Below are 23,619 nucleotides of genomic sequence, written 5' to 3' on the forward strand. Positions count from 1 at the left end.
TGAAAGACCGGATGTATATTGGCATTATCTGGTAGCTGTAAATGACAAGCCACACTCCCAACTCGAGCTAACACCAGAAACGGGCCATAATACTTCGGATTGAGCTTTGAACTGGGCTTTCCGAGTAGAGCTTTCAGATGGCCTGCCTGGAGCTTCAGATAAACCCAATCTCCCACTTGAAATTCCCTTTCACTTCTCCTTCTATCGGCAAACTGCTTCATACGATTCCTAACATTGGCCAATTCTGTTTTGATTGTCTGGAAAGCTTGCTGTCTCCTTTGAAGGTAAGTATCCAAGGCTGCCACTGTCGAGGAATTTCCCAGATCTGGCAGTAGGGTTGGCTTATATCCATAGAGAGCTTCAAAAGGGGAGCTCTTTATGGAGTTGTGGTAGTTGGAATTATACCACCATTGTGCCAATGCGAGCCACTTGTGCCAAGACCTCGGCTGTAGGAAGCAAGCACATCTTAAGTATGTCTCCAAGCATTGATTTACTCTTTCGGTCTGACCATCGGATTCTGGATGATAGGCTGTTGACATGCTGAGTTGGATTCCCAATAACCCCGTCAATTCCTTCCACAAGAGGCTAGTAAAAATTTTATCCCTGTCCGACACTATAGTCTTAGGGATTCTGTGCAGCTTCACCACTTGATCTAGGAACATTTTAGCTATCCCTTGAGCTGTGTAGGGATGTGTCAATCCGATGAAATGGGCATATTTGGTAAATCTATCCACTATCACCATTATGCAATCATGCCCTTCCGATTTGGGTAAACCCTCAATGAAGTCCATTGAGATACTTTCCCAAGGCTCTCCTGGTATACTTAGTGGTTGTAATAACCCGGGGTGAGCCACCGATTCTGATTTGCACCGTTTACAAATGTCATAACTCATCACCAATTCCATCACATATTTTTTTAGCCTGGGCCAATGAAAGTGTTGCTTAACTTTGTGATAGGTAGCAACTATTCCGGAGTGGCCACCTATTGGAGAATTGTGCAACGTCTCCATAATTTTTTTCTTCAAATTTTCATCCTTTCCTATCACCAGCCTCTCTTTGTTTCTGATAATTCCATTAGTCAGGGTGTACCCTTGTTTAGCATTAGGATCCACCACTAGTTGTTGGAGCAGCTCCTGCATACTCTCATCATTTTCATAGCTTGAGGCCACCTCTCGATGCCAGTTTGGAACCATCACCGTAAGAGCAGCAGAATGCCCTTCTTCATGACACCTTGACAAGGCATCTGCAGCTAGGTTTTCCTTCCCCCTTCGGTATTGGATTACATAATCCAATCCCATCAACTTAGTCATCCCTTTCCGTTGCAATTGCGTATGTAATTTTTGCTGAAGTAGGAATTTTAGACTTTCATGGTCTGTTTTGATTACAAACTTACTGCCTTCTAGGTAATGCCTCCACTTATCTACAGCCATCAGCACTGCCAACAGCTCTTTCTCGTAAATGCTCAACCCGAGGAGCCGAGAAGCTAATGCCTTACTAAGAAAGGCCAAGGGTCTCCCTTCTTGTACCAGAACAGCCCCAACTCCAACAGCGCTGGCGTCCGTCTCCAATACAAATGGCTTGTCAAAATCCGGTAAGCCCAATGTCGGTACTTCACTCATAGCTCTTTTCAGTTTGTCAAAGGCCTCCTCCGCCCGGTCACTCCATTGGAAGCCATCCTTTTTCAGTAATTCTGTTAGTGGCCTACTGATAATTCCATAATCCTTGACAAACCGACGATAGTACCCAGTTAGGCCCAGAAATCCCCTTAACCCCTTGATATTTTGAGGCCTCGGCCACTCCACCATGGCTGCTACCTTGCTAGGATCGGTGCTGACTCCTGCATTAGATATTATATAGCCCAAATACTCCACATGACTCTGTGCAAAGGAACACTTAGACTCCTTAACATACAATTTATTGAGTCGAAGAACCTCAAAGGTAGTTCTCAAGTGGGTTAAGTGTTCAACAAAAGTGGAACTATAGATCAGAATGTCATAAAAAAAAACTAGAATGAATGCACGCAAGTAAGGTTCAAATATTTGGTTCATTAATGCTTGAAAGGTAGCTGGGGCGTTAGTGAGTCCGAAGGGCATTACCTTGAATTTGTAGTGCCCTTGATGAGTTTTAAAGGCAGTTTTAGGGATATCTCGAGGCTCCATTCGAATTTGGTGATAACTTGCTCTAAGATCCAGCTTAGTGAAAACTGATGCATGCTTCAATTCATCAAGCAAGTCTTCTACAATGGGTATGGGAAACTTGTCTTTGATGGTTATGGCATTGAGTTGCCTATAGTCCACACAAAATCGCCACGAACCATCTTTCTTTTTGACAAGTAGTACGGGAGAGGCGAAAGGGCTATGGCTGGGTTGGATGATCGACTTTTGTAACATGTCTTGGATGAGTCTTTCTATCTCGGTTTTCTGTTTAGGAGGATAACGATAGGACCTTACATTCACTGGTTCTGAATTGGATTTGAGATGAATGGTATGGTCACAGGACCTTTTTGGAGGAAGTGAGCTAGGTTCAGAGAAGAGGTCTTTGAACTCAAATAATAGCATGTTAAGAGAGTTAGTTTCGCGTACCTTCCACTGATCGTGTGAGTAGCTACTCACTGTAATGGCCAAATCTCCTCCCTGCTCTGGTTCCTTCTCGAACACTTCCAAGGCCTGGATAGAAAATAGCTGTACTACTTGGGAGAACTTGCTCTTGAGCAACCATTGAAGTCTCTTTCCCGTTATCATTTTGCACACACCCGCTTCTTGGCTGCCTTTGAGTATCCTCCTTTTTCCATTCTTCTCAAAGGTCACCTCCATCTTGTTGAAATCGAAGCTAATGGGACTCACGCCTCTCATCTAATCAACCCCAAGTACCACATCACAACCCCCCAATCTCAACAACCTCAAATCTGCCACGAATTCTTCCTCATTCATCGCCCAGCAGAACCCCAAACATGAGGATTGACTCAATACCTTATTTCCGTTTGCTACTGTTACTGAAAGGGGGTGAGCATTTGAGATTTCACATCCCAACTTCTTTGCCATACCCTCATCCAGGAAGCTATGGGTGCTTCCGCTATCAATGAGTACTATTAGTGGCCATTGATGAGCTCGCCCTTCCACTTTAATGACCTTGCTGTGAGCCAACCCTTTTAGTGCATGTAAGGAGATCTCCCCTTGATCACCTTCGTCTATCTCTGAGGTTTCCTCCGCGAGTCCTTCCTCCTCCTCTCCTTCCAATAACAGGATTTGTCGTTTGCACCTATGTCCTGGAAAGTATTTATCCCCGCACCTAACATAGATTCGCTTGGCGTCTCTGCTCCATTAACCCTCCTCCATTCGTTGGGTTAGGGGCTGTAGGAGGCAATGCTAGAACCCCCTTACCACTGTGCACCATATCACGTCCTTGAGTCCTATTACCAGGCTGCCATCCCCCAGAGATCACTCCTTTTACTTGGTTGCGTTGCTTTTTTAACAGTGCTTCAATTGTCATTTCTTGCAACCTTGCACTCTCGGCGGCCAGCCTCACTGTTGTTGGTTGCATCATTTTTACCATGGGTCTCACTTCTTCTCCCAAGCCACTAATAAAACTCGATACAAAATACTCTTCCGATAGATGGGGATTGTGTATCATCATTAAGGACCTCAGCTCCTCAAACTTGAGTTGGTAATTCTGCACCGTTCCCAGTTGCTTGAGCTTGTTAAACTCTTCGACTATATCCTACATACTCCGGTCTCCGAATCTTTCACATAAGTCATCGGCGAACTCATTCCATGGGCTGCCCTCTTTCTCTGCGAGCCACCCCTGGTACCATGCATCAACCATGTCGTTTAGGTAGGTTGAGGCCAAAGTGACCTTCTGTCGTTCCTGCACCTGATACGAGGCGAACATACGTTCGCACCTCCTTACCCACCATCTCAGGTTTTCACCATCGAAGAGCGGAATCTCCAGTTTGGGTATCGGAAAGCTCGGTTGATAACGATCTACCTGAGCTCTCGCTCTTCTCTCCCTTAAGTTCTCGCCAGTCCCTTCTGTCTCAAATTCCACTTCCGACGTTCCCACTGGTCGACGCTCCATTCCCGCACCTTGAAGAATGGGTTTCGACCGTTCCCTTTGCGGAAAGTCAATGGAAAGTCTTACCGGCTGCTGGGTTGAGAACATTCGCATAATCTGGTGCATCTATTCCATCACTTGCTCATGGAACCGAGCATTTTCTTCTTGATTCTCACACCCGCCACCTTTCCATGGCCTAATCAATCCGAGCATCTACCCCTGCTCCAATGGAGGATTCGAGAGTCCCCATCCTTGTTTGCACCTCCGCCATTGTTGTAGCCACTTGCTGCAGTTGAGACTCCATCTGCTTCATCCTCGTCCCTTCGGCCATATGGATATCCTTCTCTTCTTCTGCCTGCGCCCAAGAACACCGCTCTGATACCAAATGTCAGCTTCCGAGGAGCTGACTGTGCTTCCCGGTTGAGTGATTGAGAGAATTAGGGGAAAGAGATTCAGTAGGGAGAATGAGAGAGAAAGTGAGAGAGAGAATAGAAACTTCTAGGAATATTCATTCATAATCATTGGTGAGTTGGATAGCTGCTTATAAAGCCAAATCACCAGCCCATGTGCGTAACAGAATGCTGTTGCTGGGAATGTACTACTCCTAAAGCGGCAACAAACAAATTACAACTCCTCAATGCAAACTTCTAATATACTACTTACTACTCATAGTATACCCTTATTACATTAGCACCCCTCCTACTCGTGACACATGACAGGTGGTTAACAATTTAATAGTTAAGAAGTACCTGGTTCCAATCTGTTAGTGCAAAACTATTGGGCCTCTTAAGAAGAGATTTGATATTTGTTTCAATTCACTAGTAACTATTCAGGTTTTCTAACACTAAAGAATCAGGGGACATGCTGAAAAATCCTTAAGAAGACTTTAGGGTTGTTGACAAAAATAAATCTTATATTTGGATCTAATGTAAGCTCTACTATTATCATGAAATAGTTTAATGTGATTAATTGTCTGTAACAATCATGACTCATTTAAAGAGTACATCTTTACTTTGACTTCTAAAGAAAATTACTCATCAAGCACCCCTAAAAAGGATGTTATTTTTCTTGCATTGTGACAAAAAAGAAAAAAAACTCCATATGCTCTACATAACTTCTAATCCAAGTTTGAGCATTCTGCTTCTTAAACCAGAACTGGTTAAACATTGACTTTTGTTGAAACTTAATATGATATATTCATGTTATAGAGTGACATGTAACTATATATCTCATAGAACGCCACCATCTTAAACTGCTATCACTTCCAATGAGGGTTCTCCTTATCTTCCTAGCTCACATCTTTTTCTAAACATTAATTTTTTACCTCGTAAGGGACTTTCATCCTTTGTTTGTTAGAAGCATGGGAAAAATTGCATACAAATACAGATGGAAATGGGTCCCAATTAACCCCATTTAAAGTGAAAATAAGTACAAAAATAAGATATAGGTACAAGGCTCCTTTAAAAATTTATCAAAACAAAAACCTAAATGGAGTTAATTGGGGCCCCATTTATATCCTATGTACAAATACAATCCTCCCCCAACCCTTGCAAATTGGGGAGCCTTGTGCATTGGGGATGCCCTTTATATAAAGGATTCACATCCACAACAGAAATTTTCTGACTGTGCTGGACAGACAATGTAGCTTGCATCACTCTAATTTCTTTTATCTTCTTGGTTACAGGAAGATGGTAAATATTTTGTCTTGAACGTAATGATTACAGAGATCTTTTTGCATTCAAGTGACGGGCTGTGCCCTCCTGCTACATTCTTCGAGAAGTTTCTTGAATTCATTGCAAGTGCTCTGTGTGGAGAGGTAGAGTACTTGGCACAATCTGATGATTTACTCTCTGTTCTAAGGCGTTCAAACTAACATGTGGAAAGAGCAGTTGTTTCAATTAGTCTTCATTATTCTGATGTTATTTTAATGCAGCACGTGTTTTCAACTGCTGAATAGGCTTCTTTGGAAGTGCAATTTTTGTGATACTTACCGTGTACCTTACTCATCAAAATCTGTTGCTCCGGTCTAGTACAAACAAGTTGCCTGACAATCTGAAACACGCTTGAGTTGTTCTCCTTCAAGGAATGAATTTTTTGCCTTTTCTTCTCTTTTGACCATGTCTAGTCCTTGCCAAGTGGTTGTGACATCTCTCTGATTGAACCAACATTTATGAGGACATGTCAGCTAGTTAAGTATGGTTGCTCTAATAGGTTGGGATATTAGAATTGTCTTATACGTTGATGGCTTTTGCTGTTTAGCTGGTACCTGTGTGTAATGTCTTCTGCTCTGCAAACTTTGTATGTAGTTTTTAATGTATTCCTTTTCGGTTGAAAAAGTTTTATTTCCATGGAAACAGAGACTTATGTGGAGGAGAAAAGGAGATTAAAATTTGGGGGGGTGGGGGGGTGTTATGCTATTGAACATGAGTTGAACTACATAGTGCAGTCAAGTTTCTACAATGTATTGGATTGTTACAGTCAAGATAGGGAGGCTTTTGAGGTAATAAACCTTTAACTTAACATTGTTTCAACAAGATTATTAATTAGTTGAGAAATCCTGCTTCAATTATAATATTCACCTTGGCATTTAGTGTAGCAATGATAATGTTGTTCCTTTGTGATTCGAAGATCATAGTTAAAGTTGTGAAACCTCTTTGCAAAGTGAGGGAAAGGCTGTATACAAAAACAACCTCTCTTGGCCCCCACAAACCGCAGAGCCTTGTGCACAGGGATCCCCTTTTTAATCCAGATTCTGGATTTAGCTACCTTTGCACATGATAACTGTGCTATTTATTCATGGGGAGGAAAAGTTTGAATGTTAGTATGTTTGGTGCTCATTTTCTTTATATGGCCTTGTCTGGGGGTGGGGATATTATATGTTGGATTTTTGGTTAAAAATATAAAAGCTTCTTATGCATATAGTGTAAGATTAAAGTATGCTCATGAGAATCACAGAAAAGGTGTTATAATCTCATCTAGCATCTATTAAGCATTTTCCTAACATCTGTGAGAAAGTACGTAATTGTCAGGATCCTAGGGTTCAAGTCTAGGGATTCTAGTAGATAATCAAGAAAGAAGGAAGAAAGAGAGAGAGAAATGAGGGACTTTAGGGAGAATTATGAGATGAATCAGAAGTGGAGAGGGAAAGCAGAAGTAGGTGAGAGAGAAACAGGATCAAGAGAGAGGAGCAGAGAAGGAGACCAGAGAATTGAAGAGAGAAAAATGAGAATTATTTACTTCAGAATCATAATGATGTTCGGCCATGTGGTTGTAGCTAGTGTTATTAAAGGCCCAAGGCGCACAAGGGTCTTGGAGCCTGAGGCGCAAGGTGCAAGGCGAGGCGCGAGTCTGGTGGAACTAGGCGCAAGTTAATAAAAATAAAATAAAATAAAAATATATGTCCTAGTTGAAGAAAAATGTATAAAATAAGTCCTAACTTCTAATAATATTTTAACAGGCATGTTATAAAAAAAATCACTCTAAAGACCAAACATTTCTATATTAGCATCATCTCTAATATCTTCCTCCACATCATCTACTCCTCTTGTTAGATGGTTTCTATGGTTTAGAAGTGTGATGATAGTTTCATACATTTTTTTGGTAGGTAATATACTAGACTTGAATTTGCATCTTTTTTTGTTTTGGTGACTTAATGTTGCATTTTGTTATTGCATGCCTTGACTTTGTTCAATTCTCCCTATCCATCTTCATCTAGTTCAAATTCAATTGGAGCATTTGAAATAATAGCCTTTTTACTTATTGTCAAATTTGTAGTTGAAGTAATAAATTTAAACCCTAAACAATAAAAAATTAAATAAAGTAACAAACAGTGAAATAAAAAGCTTAAAAAACAGCTAAAAAGCCCAAGGCGGGCGCCTTTGCCTTGGGCGCGCCTTTTGGTCTGCGCCTGCCTGGAAGGCTTTCAGGCGCCCAGGGTGTGCCTTGGTGCGCGCCTTTAATAACACTGGTTATAGCTTTATACATAAGCTATCCACAAATAGATTTAAGGGGTAGTTACCACTCCTCCACTATCAATAACTGCTCATAAATGAGTCCATAACCTCCTAAATCAATCCTGACAATCCATAACGTAGAGTTACAGCAATAACTAACTCCTTCTGCAGACTAATACAATTTGCAAAAATAAAAATAAAAGACAACTAGCCTAAGTCGTGACTAATATATTTAGGGTGTGATTGTCTTTCTAAATTGGAGGGTTGCCTCTTCATTCTTCTAAAATTATTCTGACCATGCATAAGGTCACAGAAGTGCCCTAAACCATTAATAAATATTAGGAATAAAGTAACTAATAGAGATGGCACCAGGGAAGTGGAGTGTTGACACTATCGCTTGTCCCCACCGGTTAACTGTTCTGTGCTCTGCCCCCCCCCACCCCACATTGCCGCCCCATCTCTACAACTTGAAACATGGATATGGCCCCATCAGCCAGCTTAACATGATCTTTCAAGCTAAGAATCAAACATTTGATATAAAACACATTAGATAGAGGCCAAAGATAATTTATTCTTCTTATAGTGGTGTCCCTAGTGTGCGAGGCTCCATGCATTGTGCATGGGGTTATTTTTGTATGCAACCCATGATCTTCTAGCCATAAAAAAAAAAAAAAAAAAGAGGAAATGATCACGTCCTCTCAATAAAAACTAAAACCAAATAACTGAATTATTAGCCACAACTCAAGATACTATAAAATAAAATGAGTGAACATGTGACCAAGAATTGATAGCTAATCCACATAAATAAAACAGTAAGAGCTAAATCCATATAGACCAAACTGGTTGGTTTTGGATGCACCCCTTAATTGTAGAACAATATGGAGATCACAAGTGCATATAAATGTTAGTCTTCTCTTTTTCTGTGATATAAAGGTCCTCCCAAGTGAGAATGCAGAGCATGATGGAGCAGACCATAAGTAGCTGTGCGGGAGGGTAAAGTGGAAGAATGGACAAAGGTTCAATTTCATGCGCAATATGCAACTTTACCTTGTTGTTTTTGACAAGTAATATGCAACTTTAGTTTATCCTTCCATTTCCTCTCTCTCCCTAAGTTATTGATATTGGCCTTCCACAACTTTTACCATACAATTGCATTGTACTAATGGAAACCCCCATTGTACAACTGTACACTTATTGACTTGATAATTCCATGCATGTGTGTGATAGAGAGTGACCTTTAATTTGTTCGGGAAACAACAGCCAATATCGGGTTTGAGTTTGAACTTACACGACAGATTGAAACAAATAGAGTACATGGTATTTTGAAGAACATAGAGCACGATCAAGTCAAAATTGGAAGAATCTCCCTCCCCCCAACCCTAATCCTGGCCAGGTTTAGTCTTTTTATCGCTTAAACCAACCAATTCTCTCAAAAGCCGTCTTGTTAGGGGCTGGTTGAAGACCATGCCTTCAATTATTTTTTCTAATCCTAGTGACTAACCTAAAGAAATCATGCTCCAGCTACTAACAAACGAGGAGGACTTGTCATTACAACTGCCTAAGCCATGACCTGGATATCTTCCAATACCCTTAACAAGAATCAGTGGAAATATGTGAAGTAACTCAAGATATGAGAGCACCTGAAGAAACATATACAGGGGCGGAGGGTGACATTTATTGGTTTTTTATTTTATTTTAATTTTTTTTTGGAGGGGGGGCAAGTGTATATAACAAATTATGATATTAATTCATAATTTCATCACAATTAAAATTAATCACTTTCGTGTGCATATAACAGAGGGAGAGAGCCAAATCAATCAATCTCTTCAAATCACATAAAAAATGCTCACCTATTAGTTATCCACAGATACATATGTATGTACAGAAGCGTAACAGTAAACCATTGGTCCCTCATTTCACCAGTGGCTCTTGAAGTTCATCATATATCCAAACATTGCAATCTCAAAGCTTCATTTTCTGTTTAGTTGTTTTCGCACTCAAATTGATGCATTCAAAGCATCCATAACATTGCTCCATCTATCACATTGCAAGCTCCTTCCCAATTCTCTGGGGAAGCTTTCCTTATTCTCTCCTTTTGTAATTCCTTCTTTCCATTCTATTTTCAGTCTGGTGTGTACGTAATGATATATATAAATATATATATATATATATAATGTGAACACAGCAGTCAGTCTTGATGCAACTAGTCTCATTGAAGCATGGAGCTTATTTGAATGTTCAGTTCCCTATTCAAATTCTGTCGAGCTCTAATCCTTTTGTTCTATTTCATATCTATTTTGAGGTGAAACATGCAAATTTTCTTATAAAGCAATGCGTGCATTCTGTATCCTGGACTCACACTTCCCCTCCCTACCCAAAGAAAAAGAAAAAAGAAAGGGCAAAAGTCATTGACATACAGTATTTGTTAACTTGCAGATATCCGTTGGCACACAGCCTGGTAAAGCTTTCCTGGAAAAGCACTTACTTTTACTCATTCCTTTTACGCCAAAACTTGTGTTGCTAGTGGAGGGTGGTTGGAAGTCTCGTATTCTGCAGGTCTGGTTCATTTTCTCTCGAAGTTTGTTAACAATGCCAATTTTTTAGCCATTTCTGATATGATCTCCTCGCTCTTGATGATGCAATCTGTTTAAGTTCTTAGGTGATCCTTCAGTTCTAATTCTTTCACCCCAAAGATGTTGTATTGCCTGGAAGCTTATAAACTTTATCATCATTATTGTGAATAATTCAATCTTCAACCACAGGCTTTTACGAAGATATTCCAAAGTTGCCATCCAGAGTCTTCACTAAAATGGGCTTGCCTTTTGGCAGTTGAAGAAATGCTAATTCCTGTAAGCAATTGGTTAAATTAATATAATGATGTCTTATGGTTCTACCCACATATATACCATGCTTTATTCCTTTTTTTTGGCCCTTACCCACTCGTGGGATTTGTTTGTTTGTTTTTTCCTTCTTCTTTTCTTTTTGTGGTGTTGGGGTTTTGGTTGGGGGGGGAGGAATGGATGATTATGACAATGTATGGATTCTATAGGCTTATAATTTGGATATGCTACTTTCAGTTTTGAATAGGGATGCATAATTATGTGGGAGATCTGATGTTGGCTATCTGTAGTAGACAGAATTTGAGCAAAAAAATTAATTCACTTTTATTCCAAGGATAAGTCTAAATATATACAGTTTTGGACAGTCAACAACCCACTTCCCTAAAAATAGGACACTAACTTAAACACCTAAACTGAAACCTTAGAATTAGGGATAAGAGGATAAGTCCACTAATGGATCAGCAGCTAGCCACTAATCTAGGAGTCAGTTTAAAAATTTGACTGCAACCTCTTACTCGAAGATAAGATAGGAAGATAGTATAAGATTACACACTTATCTCTTGACAGTAGTTAATCATTTAGCTTTTCCTGTATGAACAGCACATCACATAGACTCATCTGATTATTCTTGAGAAAATAAACTATTTGACCTCTTTGAAAGTAGGGACTGCCAACTCTAATCTAACTGTATTTGTTATTTTTGAATGCATGTAGCAGAGGCTAGGCTTGCAGCACCTGGATGCATGTGATCCAGAAGTGTTAGACTACCAGATTACTTGGATAAGAGAACTTCCTCTGTTGCTAAACTTGTTAGGTGACAAGCATCCGTTACATTCCAGGGTATGCATTATATTTATCTAATCAGTGCTTGTTTACTTGTCTTCTCTGAAAATTGGAGTTTTTTGAGATGATATATAGAATCTTGCTTCTTAGATGTAAGATCCAAAGCTTTCATGGTCTAATGTTACACGGTTGCTTTTCTTGTGTGGTTGTAACACTCCTTACAGAATGTCTTGAATCTTCTACTTCGGATTGGTCAATGTGCTGCTTCCAAGACTTGCTTTGTACAGGAGTATGACAACATGCAGTACTCCTTTGCAGAATTTTACTGCACATGCATGGAAGAAAGTAGGAATTGAATTTTGAAAATTTTAATTTAAATATAAAAATTTGTGTTAGTCTATCACTGCTGTTAATTGGGCTCTTGATGGCATATCTTTATGTTGCAGGAAGTGTATCTTATGGTCCCTTTATTAAGCTTGACAGAGATGTCCAGGAGCTTTCTATATGTTGCCTTTATTATTTCTCTTATGTGGATTCCGTGTTACTCAAGTCGTTAGCTTGGTGCTGCTTATGTGAGTACATTTCTCATTTCAACTCCCTTAGTTCAAGAATAGTGGTGTTGAGTTTCTCGACCCTTTGCCTTAGGATTAGTCAGTTCTATTTCTCGATGGAGGCATAGAAGGGATGTAACTCAGCGGTAGAGTGTCACCTTGACGTGGTGGAAGTCATCAGTTCGAGCCTGATTATCCCTAAACCTAATGGGAGTTTTTCTATTTTGACTAGTTTCATCTTGTATGATTTTTGATTCATGAATAATTTTATGTTGTATTTCTATTGCTATTTGTGCACCTTTTTGATATGTGCTTTCAGTGCTGACAGTCGATAGTGGCTTGGATTCATCTTCTGTATGCAATTACTTATGCTTTACTTGTTTTGTTTCCATTATGCTAAGCGTCCTTAATGAGTGCTCTTTTTCATTCCAAAAGAAACCCATAGACTGATAGGCTTGTGGAAAACTGTTTTATCTCTTGGATAAGTGTGTAATCAAGTGGCATGACTTGTCATCTCCATGGCAACAATGAACCCCATATGTCGCTCTACCTGCTGCCCCATAATGTGGCCTAAATGTCCATAATCTCTTCCGTTGAGGATTGAGCTTGAATTGAGCATGGTAGTTGATGCAGAACCCTACTCCTGGGCAAGCAGCATGACAATGCTTGCAGCTCTTTGTTTGCAAGCCTATGGAACCATCTGCTCATTCTCTTCAAGAAACTTTCATGATATGAACTTTTTGCTATAGTGACCCATATTGCTTGTTCAATGAAGGATGCTTGCAGCAGAGCATTAGCTCTGACTGTGGAACTCTCTGCCCCAGACATTCCTGCAATGATAAATAACACTTCTTGTGCCTCTCCGGTTTGGCTAAAACATTTTTATTTATTTATTTTTTCACTCACCTGCTATGCTTGCCATCATACATCAATTCCTAGTACTTCCCTTAACAATATGGAACTATACATTCCAGCTTGCAATCATGATCTCCATAAATTTCAATCTCCAGCTATGAGGCAACTCCAGGAATGAGTAAGACCTTGTTCAGTGTCTCATTAAGGCACTCACCCTTCTCTCATGAGGCCTTTCCCTTAACCAATCAACAAGAGTATGCAGACTTCTTACTATTAGAAGGTGCATCCTAAAACTTATATCCATTTTTGATCAGTTTGTAGATGCTGCTGCTACTACTATATGATGAACTGCCTTTACCCATTGCATGCCCAAACTTTTAGCTTGACATCTCAACTATAATTGGGAGGTTTTGTACTATTCTTGCCACTCCTTTATTCTATTCTCCAGCATACTGAAAGACTCCCTACCCTCTCACTAGTGATTGTCTAGGTTATCTTCCTGTTCTGGAGGTCTTGTTCTCCAATTGGTGCTTTGTAACTTTTTAGGTGGTGTCCTCAGCTTCACTCTGTTCACGACTCATAAGTATAACTGTCTCCTCTTCTATTTTGCTGTCCTCATTTGTCTAGTACAAAACATCTATCGTGTTTTTGTTTTTGGTTTTTTGGTGGCCAGGGTGGGGGGAACTGTAGTAATTATTGGCATCAAGATATATACTCAGCAAATTTGAAGCCAACTAGGAATAGAGTGCCATGTCGAGAAAAGGATATGCACACCTAGAAGTGGTCTTGGTTTAATTCCTCATCAAACAATGACAGTTAAGATCCAAAATTGAGGACACTCTAATTTCTGAAAGACATGTTGAAGTTAATTATGTAGTTTTTTGGTTTTTATCTTTCTGTGTGTGTAGTAGACAATTGGGGAGCTCCAATTCAAGAACATAATTCTCCCTCCCCAACATGTTTAGGAAAATTTTATTAAATATATTGGAGTTGCAATTGCAATAAGCTTAAAAACATGTGGGGAAGAATGTTACATGCTACATATAAAGGTTGTCCTTCTTTGTCATTTAAATTGTTATTTTGTAAAAAATGCTTATAAAGTTTTATTTAACTATGATATGTTTTATGTCTGCCATTATTGTTTTGTATAATTGCATTACCTTAATTCTCTTAATTCAGATGATGGTTTGGAACCCTTTGTAATCTTCCGGATTGTAGAGATTTTGCATTCAGCCTATAAAGTTGGACATATTCAGATTGCTGACCACATTAGTTTCTTCATCACCTTACTCTCAGGCTTCAAAGTTTCTCCTGGTAGGCTGGATACATTCACTCATTGATATTGTTCAGTGATAATTATCTACTAATTACTGGGTTTTTCTTGGTGTCTGTAAACATTAATTTTGCAATATTATATCAAGTTTTGCAAATATACAAATGTTACTAAATAGGAATTTTTTATTTCTTGGAGATGTAGAAACAGTTGTTTAATGGTGTACTCTCGTGGTGAATGCCTGTATTTTATGAGTAGTTCTTGACTTAGGTTCCTCCTAAATTGGAACCTCTTTTTGTCGCACCATCTAATAGCAATCTACATCATGTTACATCCCCCCTGCCACTTCAAAGGGGCAGTGATGGGCAAGGGGTTTGCAGTTATTGATCTCCATGGAATGGTAATTTTGTGTTAGGGCAAATACATATTTTTTTTATTCCATGTTCTTGCAAATTTCTAAGCCACCCCACTTGACCAAAAATTATTTAATACAAATATTTCTATGGTATTTTAATATTAAAATACTGTGGTGTCTTAGGATTGACCAAATTAAGAGGAAACTAGAAGCATTTGTTAATAGGAATTCCAAAGATATAGGATCATTAGAGTGCAGAAAGTGAACATGACTAGGACGGGCAAAACCAAGGAAGAAAATAAGAAAAGACTTTAAAAGTCATAACTTTCCAGTCCTCAGGCTTCCCCCTAGCGTGCTTCAAACTTCATTCAGAGAAAAATCTTGACATTCCAAAGTTGTTATGATGCTTAGCAAAGGCAATATAAATTCTTAACTGAATGGAACAGAAATTCAAAAGGTGACAGAAGTTTATGTGAAGTTTTCTTCAGTGGGCCTAGAAAACTAAGATTAGGGCTGATTACCTGGCTACGCTGGGGCTAGGCTAGCATTAAGTTCTAATATATCATTAAGGCCTGGCCTGCACCCATGCTGACTTTCTCAATGTCACCTTAGACAAAACTAGCAGGAAGGAACTTTGTAGTTTCTGTAATAGGATTAGATAAACTATGCCAAGATGGAACTGGAAGACCGTAATGAGCAAAAACTAAACTTATGTGAAGGCCACATTTGCTGAGGTTCACACACTTTTGTTTCTTTTTGAAATTACATAGTAAGCTTCCAATCGCGCACTTGTGCTTGGTAGTAATAGCCTACAGAGTATAGGGGCTTTGGGGAGGTGCACAACTGTGTTTCCTCTCGCTTCCCCCTGCAAAAAATGTTCTTGTGTGAAAGGCATGCTATATGCCTATGCCCATTCCTTTGTGAGGATCTTTGGCTTTTTAGTATATTGCTCTTTTCTTTCATCCTAGTAATGAAGCCGATAGATCTGATTCAATTGATATGAGGCGTGGATATGTTTCTGATCTCAGCAGATATGCTGGGTGTGATTATGATAGAAACAAACCTCTCCAACAATTATCTTCCCTGGTTCCCTAACAGAAAATATTATATGGGACTTCTTTTTCCTTAACCTAGATTTTGTTAGTGCAGACTTGTGTAGCTTGCTGTTAGCATTTAGGATGGTAGCAATGTATCTATTTCAGAAGACTAGAAACAGTACTGTGGCTTTATGGCAACTTTGGCTTGTATCTTTTGTTTGAACCTTTTTCTACTCAATGGTGAAGAGGAGAATTGAAACAATTCACCTGTGTTGCCTATGTATTGGTACATTATTTTCCCTTTGAACTTTATCCTACTAAATGGTTGTTTTCTGATTGAGATTTCCATTCTTTTGTGATGGTGTATTTTCAAAATTGAATAACTGTATTAAAAAAAATCTATTTCTTCCTTGCACTTTTTTTTAGTGCCCTGAAACGTACCCAGTAGGCCACACACAATGGAATGGGGTTCGGTTTTGCCCACCTGAAACGATGATATGAGTCACCTAAATTGTTGAATCTCTAATTCATGAAGATGCAAATCTCTACTTTAATTCCTTGAATAAGTGAGAATTTTCCCAAAAATTCCTTTTGCAATAACAAACCCATATCACTCAGTTTTAATTAAGCTTCTTTCTCAGTGTTGATCCATGTGGATCTGTGAATGTGGTAGTCTTTTTTTTTTTTCCCCCTTAAGATATTCATTTATTCAAAATTGACACCTAATCTATAATGTAATAAGAATTATTTGATTTATGGAATCTGCCACATGATGCTATCTCATTCTCTATCCAAATAAGTTTTCCAGTCTTTTATTAATCAATATAAGCAATGTGAATGAGCATCAACCAATATCGCTGCAAGTATTTTTTCAAGACATGATTTTGCTTCTGAACAAATAATAATTGATGAGTTGGTCATATTTGGTATGATGAAGGAGTTTGCCATGTAGGGAAGAGTTTTCCAGTCTTGGGGAATGATGAGATCTCAAACCGGGGAACCTTTAAGTCGATTACCAGTCTCGTCTGCTCTTGCATGTTGCAGATGGGTGATGATTACCTTGTTTTGCGGATACTAGAAAAAGTAGTTCTCAGTCAGATAGTGAGTTGACTCAATCTCCCTCATTATTTATGTTTATATTAATGTTTTCTAATATTCTACACTTTTATTATTTTAACCTATGAAATCCCTTTTCTTTTTTTGCTGGTTCCTTTATCTTATTTTTTTTTAATGACGAGTAATTTCCTTTGATTTTACATATCCTCCGAAGAACATGTCAATATACTTATGAGGGTTGTGACTCTGAACATTTTGTTTTTTTGCTGCTTTTCTTTTTCCTTTTCCAGTCACTGGATCCAGCTTTAGACAATTTATGTGCTCTGCTCAGAGTGCTTGCTGCACTTGACTCTAGACCTACAAGACTCTCTCAACAGAGTATTATCAATCTAAGTAATTTGCTTCCAGTATACTTGATTGACGTTGTGTCTGTAAGTAATTCTTGTCCTTGGAATTCTTTGATAAATCATTATATATGATTATGAGAATTATGATTTTGTCTTTTCATTTCAACCAAGTGTTTGTCACTTCATGGAATAGCCAGGAAACCATAGTTTTACATTTGTTGTTTTCTTTTGGCAATATTCATTTGCTATATTTTCTATGGTAGGTAGCATGTCTGATAGCTGACCCGACTTAGTGAGATTAAGGCTAGATTTCTGTTGTTTAAATAACATGTCTGATCATTTTTCTGCATACCCGCAGTTAGCTTTTTGTCTTAAAGACTGGAAAGGCATATACTGAGTAAGGAGTTAGAATGGATCGAGCCCAACTCCAAGATTAGCTGTCTAAGAGAACATCTTGCACATCTCCTGCTAAAAAGACTCCTTTCAATTTTGTTGCAGATGCTGGGTTCTTTTATTGACAATGAGTTGTGTAATATAAATTTCTTAATAGTTTTCATGCAAGATCTATGGTAATTTGGGATGTCATTACATGCTTCAGTAACAAGTTAATTTAGAAATATTTTATGATCTTAAAGGATAAACGTTTGATAATTACCTGGAGTGATTATCTCTTGTGTACACACAGAACTTACAGAGTTACTGTTCCTCTTTTAGTTTGAAAACACAAATAAGGGCAGCTGATTATGGAATAAAGGCGAGAAAACAGCATTTTGTGGTGACAGGATAGTGGTGTTCTAAGGAGACTAGAAGCCTATAAATAATAGGAATGGCGAACTAGAACCTCATCCTAATCTCCATTTATGTTATCAAGAGCACTAAACTGATCTAGCTTTCTGCAAGTGGTTTCATATTTTACAGTTGGATAGGCACTAAAATTTTTAGACATGAACATTTCAAAAGAATAGGCCATGAAATGAACAAACAAGTATGCACTTTTACAATAAAACAGATAACAGTTTCTTCATTTTTACATTAAAAATATGTTCATAGCATATCAACACAACAATATATTAATCCCACTATGTGGGGTTGGCTAACATACTATGTCAATAATAGAGAAATCATTTTCAACATTCTATATATTGTAGAAGTATGAATCCATCTCAAAGAGCTCTATTTATATTCAGATTGGAAAATTTTGATTTTAGAATACCTGAAAGAGTAAGGCTAAAGAAGGGATATTAATTAGTATATATCCTTTTCTTTTAAATAAACTTGTTTAAACCCATAATGCGTTTCATGTGAATTAATTTATGAGGTGTACCCATGGTGCACATATGTATCCTCTAATCTCAGAGCATCCTGTTCAAAATTAAATAAGAAATCAACATGGCCAACTCGTGGAGTTGTGAGCTATGAGTTCAGTGACCAAAGTGTCTTGCATGGTGTAGAACCTTGTTGGAAATGCCTATGCCTATAAGACTAGGAATCAAGATTTCTGATTAGACTGGCCAGCCTTGTCTTTATTTTTTCTTTTTTATGTGTGTATGGCTTGTTGGCATTAATGTATGATAGTTAAAATGGAAAAGTGCACATGTTGTTTTATGTGATAGTAAGATTTTGTTAAAAGCTAAAGAGGAAAATTTTATATTATGGCTATAAGATTAGTTTTGTTCTATGACACCAACATATGCAAAATATGAATGTAATGGAGATGAAAATGTTATGATGGATGTGCATAAGAAAAAATAAAATTTGAAATGAAGTTTTTAATAATAAGGTTGTAGTGGTTCTTTTTTAAGATAAGATGCATAAGACACGATTAAGATGGTTTGTTGTTGTGAGAAAAAAACTAATAGAGGTTTTTAGGGAGGGGGGGGGGGGGGGTAATAAGTCTTTAGGAAAAGAGGAGGAAAACCAACAAAAACTTGGTGGGAGATTCTTAGGTGTAATATGAGTTATAAGGGCTTTACAGAAGATAAGGCTATAAATAGAAATGATTGATGAGCTAAAATTCATCTTGCCAACCTCACATAGTAGGATTAAGGTTTGATATGATGTTGTCATTGCTTGCTGGCATTATTTCTTATTTTACATGTTGCTTACTGTCTACTCTTTGTTGCAATATCCTACTCTTAAACCTTTCTGTTTATGATACAGTGTTTTCCAGAAGATACTGATGAATCTACTGGGCCAGTTGGTAGAAGTTCAAGCCATTACTATCTGCTCCCCTGCTTTTTCTTGTTTTACAGAAGTGACAAAATTCTAAGATTTGTTTTGAAGAAGCTGTGTTCGTTGGTGATTGAAAAAAGGCTATCACTCTCTTCTTGTGCACCTGATCATTCTAGTAGGATAGCTGCAATTGTTTCTCTCATCCGCTTGATGCATCAGGATGTTAAAATCCGGAAAATTCTCTCATCTTGCAAGGCAGAGATTGACTTGATTTTACAGAACATACTTACTATACAGGTGTACTTTTGCACCTCAAGCATGACATGTTGATGCACTAAAGTTTACATTTCCTTCTGTTTTAATATTCCAGCATGTGCCTCTCTCTCTCTCTCCACAGTGAACTGAAATTGTCTGTTGTGCACATGTAATCTCTGTTCTATGTGGAACATATTGATGGTTAGAGATCTAGAATTCATGTAGCTGACCTAGTGCGAGATTAAGGCTTGTGATTGTTGTTGTTGTGTTAGTTTGCATTAAATTTTGTTCGATATTTCTGTTTCTGTAAACCTTTATTTGTTACTGGGTGCCTTCTTGATTTGGGGTAACATCAACTCATAAAATTGAGCTTCCCTGCTGAAAACCTGGGAACTTTTTGAAACTGATAGTTATTTCTGGTTCTGGTCCTGGAGTTAGATGTCAAACTTTATGTGCATCCTTAAGCATGCTGCTAATACTTATCTGTTTATAGCGGTATTACTTCCTTGATGAAACGATATGATTTATGCTCTTGGTTGTGTTTCGTATGTGGATCTAGAGTATACCTGTTAAAACACTTTTAAAATTCTTTCTCCATGGAATGCTATATCTGTTCTCTGAATAAATTGCAGAAGCAGAATTGTGGCTGGTATGAGAACCTCTTTGAGAAAATGAACTGATTTCTCCAGTACTCCAGGATTAATCAAAATAAGCTATTCAGCCCTTGCCATTTTGAAATATTAATGGATATACTTACTAGGTTCAGCTGTTTTGATACTAAAGGATTAGTTTTGATTATAGTGAGTAATAGTTACTTTCAAATCATATTGGACTTCGGCATCTTATGTTTTGATTTATGGTAAGCTATGGTTGTGGGAAAAAGTATATTTCTCCAAAGATAACCCTCGACCATATTTGAAGTTAGAATCTTTCAGTCTTTCTGAAATTAGATTGATCATTCTAGAGTATTTATTGTTTAAGTCTCATTTAGAGGCTCCATTCTTTTCCGAGGATAACCCTCAACCATATAGCCCCAAAGTCGTTAGTTAATAAAGCCCAAAATGAAAGCCATGAATGCCCAAGGCCAAGCCATCACTATCAATCTGGGTAAAAAGTTTTTGCCATTCCACTCGATTGAATTTGATCTCCTCCAGTCTTCTTCATCATCATCACAAGCCTTAATCCTACTAGGTGGGGTTGGCTAAGCACTCTAATCTGTCTAGGATCTATGTTGAAAGGATTCTATAATTTTTACACTGGCTATTGGTTAACACAAAGAAAAAATTACTTTTCTTCCTTAACCTCTGCTCCAATGAAGTGGACTAGCAAAAAGAGGTGTAATGCAGGCCAACCAGAGAGATTACTCTTGATCATAATACCTCTTCTGCCTTACAAGTCTTTTCTAAAAGAGTGCCATTGATCAAGGTACTTTAGCATGCTCAGATGAGTATTTGCCTCTTCTAGAAGTCTTTTCTAGAGAATTGTCACAACCTGCCAGCACTGAGTGTGTCATCAGCTCCTTAGTGAATACTCAGTCAGCCTTACAACCAAAAAGAGAGTTACAAGGGACAAGTGGAAGCTAGAGTGTCCCACCTCTCAATGGATGCTGGAGATTAAATCTAATCAATGGCTAAATTGTACCTCTAGAATGTTCCTACCAAAATGTCTTACGATTTTTACAAGGAATTTGCTAGTTATATTCAACAACGATTTCGCTAGAATGTCTCTAGAGCCTTCTAGGAAAGCCAAGAGATCTCTTAACTAGTCTACAGCATTTTGGAATGTAAACCTCTTTGTCTAGGCTCCTTGGCCCATAACTGCATTTTTGCGGGACATGAGGCAGGGCTTTTGATCAAAGTAACTTTAGCTCCCATAGATAAGAATTACCTCCTCCATCCCATATATGTTGGAGGAGGAGCTTCTACTTTAAATGTCAATTTTCTGCAACCCACTAATTTTTCCACCTTGTCTGTCAGATAACTCTTGCCTGAATTTTCTTGCAGACCTGCCCCTCTACGCATACACACACACAATGATAACATTGTAGTATTATTGCTCTTCCTTGTCTCCACAAAAACAATAGTGTCAACCACACATGAAGAAACCGTGAGCTAAGAGGCATTGACACTTGTGTGTCATGTCTGACATCAGACATAGATACTTGTGTAGTATGTGAAATACTATGGTACATCTTCACTTTGAATACATGTTGTAGTTGTATCTAACAATTGATAGTAGATAATGGGGATAGGATACTGACATGATTTCCCTTGTATTTGTTGGACGCACATTGAACAAATTTGCCAAATGGAAGAGTTTACGTACGAATCTATGCCCATTACTCTAGGTCCATTGATAAAAACTCTATCCTAGTTTTTAGATTCCATTTTACTCTTAATAGCATTTAAGGAATATGAAATTTAATCACCTGCCTGTCCTTGAATTTTAGAATTAGAAGAATTTAATGTTTAGATCTTTAGATGGATGCATGCATGCCATACCTGTACCTATGTCCAAACAAGATAAACGTAAAATCACTTTATTATTTTGACACTCTTTGCATCCTTTATTTCAAGAAAATACATGAGAAAAATTTCAAATAAGATCAGATGCTTTGAAAAGGTGCATTTTACGAATGGCTGCCCAAGCCTCGCTTTTGATTCTTGGGTTCATAACATCACTGGCCTGCCTGCATCGGGGTATCAATGGTCATTTGCAACACTTCTTGTCAATGTCTTTGCTCCCAACTTGTAAATGCAACTCACAAGGACTATGCTTGTGAGCCCTGTAATTCTGTGGCAGCCTGTTTTATAGGGCTTAAGGTTACAGAGAAGTTATGGGCTTCTCTTGAGTTTGCCAAGGTTGAAATCTGAAATGAAGTCATATCTTGTTTGTCACTTGGTTCTGTATGAAAATTTTAGTTCACTGTTAACTCAGGTAAAAGTTGTCTCGGGGCATCCAAAGAATGAGGGGTTTTTTTTTCTTGGTTTCCTGTTTCACTCCTGTTCCTTGTGTGCACTGAAATATGTACTTTGAGGACATCCACTTTTCTATAAAGTAGCTTCATCAGTGGAGCATGTGCATGTGCTTGATAATTTAATCTGCTGTTCACACTGCCTTTAAGTGTTGTAGTTGCTTTGATGTTTGTGCAATTTCACAACAGATTAGTTCTCCATTTGAACGGCTACTGGCTGAATAGGTCTGACACAGTTCATGCTATTATCAGCTAATCATCAGAGGACGTGCAATAGACACGCTAATTAATTCTCTTCCTCATGGTTAATGCAGTCATCTGAGCAAATCAACATCATTGAAGAAAGGCACAAAATACAGTCTGCAGTTGATCAGTTAAAGGCCTTAATGAGGACACTGTTCAGTGAGAGCTGGAAATCTAAATCTGCTTGGTAAGCTTTTTTACTTCTGATCTTTTATTTTCTGTGGCTAATAATTTCCTTGAGTCACATGATTTTTGTTTTACTTAATCAGTTTATGTTTATTATCTTCAATCCCCCTTCTCTCTCTCTCTTTTTTTTGTAGAAAACATAATAATGGCATTGCATGGCTGTGTATATATCTCATAGAATATAAGGGTGCCACTGATGAAAACGGATTTTTTCTTTGTAAGCTCCATTTTAGTGGTGTTATTTTTGTCTATTATAATTAGGGAAGGGGGAGAAAATTCACCAAGTCTACATTATGGATAATCAATAAATAAAAGTGAATCCTATTGAAGATTTCCTACCTCCAGATCAATAATGGGGATTGTCATGCTTTGCTGAATGGAAGAGAAAATTTCAGTTGACATTTGTTCTGGTAGCAGTGGACATAGAGATAGTTCAACTTCCTTGACCTGACAATATGGATCCTTCAACCTTGCATGAATCTGAAGTATCAATGGAGCCAACTTTCTTGAAACCATCAAAGGCTGACTGTGTTCTGGAATGATTATTGGGGGCTTTGCCCAATTTTGTAGGCTGAGGTAATCCACTAGATGGAGGAGATGATAGCTTTAATAATGTTTTCAACTCTAGCCACCTATTTACAAGTCTGTGTAGGTTGCAGAGCACCTATGTCATAGTTTCTCCCTCGTTT

At 38.2% G+C, this 23,619-nt stretch overlaps 1 protein-coding gene across 9 annotated transcripts in view; it reads left to right on the forward strand.

The window, feature by feature from the left end:
- LOC127806055 (uncharacterized) overlaps nucleotides 1-23,619 on the forward strand; it is a 41,349-nt gene that overhangs the window by 16,189 nt on the left and 1,541 nt on the right. For 5 of the 9 annotated variants that reach the window (XM_052343042.1, XM_052343043.1, XM_052343041.1 and 2 more), the window contains 11 exons: nucleotides 5,735-5,866; nucleotides 10,440-10,559; nucleotides 10,766-10,852; nucleotides 11,558-11,683; nucleotides 11,851-11,971; nucleotides 12,073-12,198; nucleotides 14,212-14,346; nucleotides 16,635-16,798; nucleotides 17,044-17,184; nucleotides 19,261-19,569; nucleotides 22,816-22,931. In XM_052343042.1, the coding sequence (XP_052199002.1) occupies nucleotides 5,735-5,866; nucleotides 10,440-10,559; nucleotides 10,766-10,852; nucleotides 11,558-11,683; nucleotides 11,851-11,971; nucleotides 12,073-12,198; nucleotides 14,212-14,346; nucleotides 16,635-16,798; nucleotides 17,044-17,184; nucleotides 19,261-19,569; nucleotides 22,816-22,931 (1,577 nt within the window). The other 4 variants (XM_052343039.1, XM_052343038.1, XM_052343037.1 and 1 more) reach the window with 4 other exon arrangements.

This window comes from Diospyros lotus, chromosome 7 (genome assembly GCF_014633365.1).
Source record: "Diospyros lotus cultivar Yz01 chromosome 7, ASM1463336v1, whole genome shotgun sequence".
NCBI classification, from domain to species: domain Eukaryota; kingdom Viridiplantae; phylum Streptophyta; class Magnoliopsida; order Ericales; family Ebenaceae; genus Diospyros; species Diospyros lotus.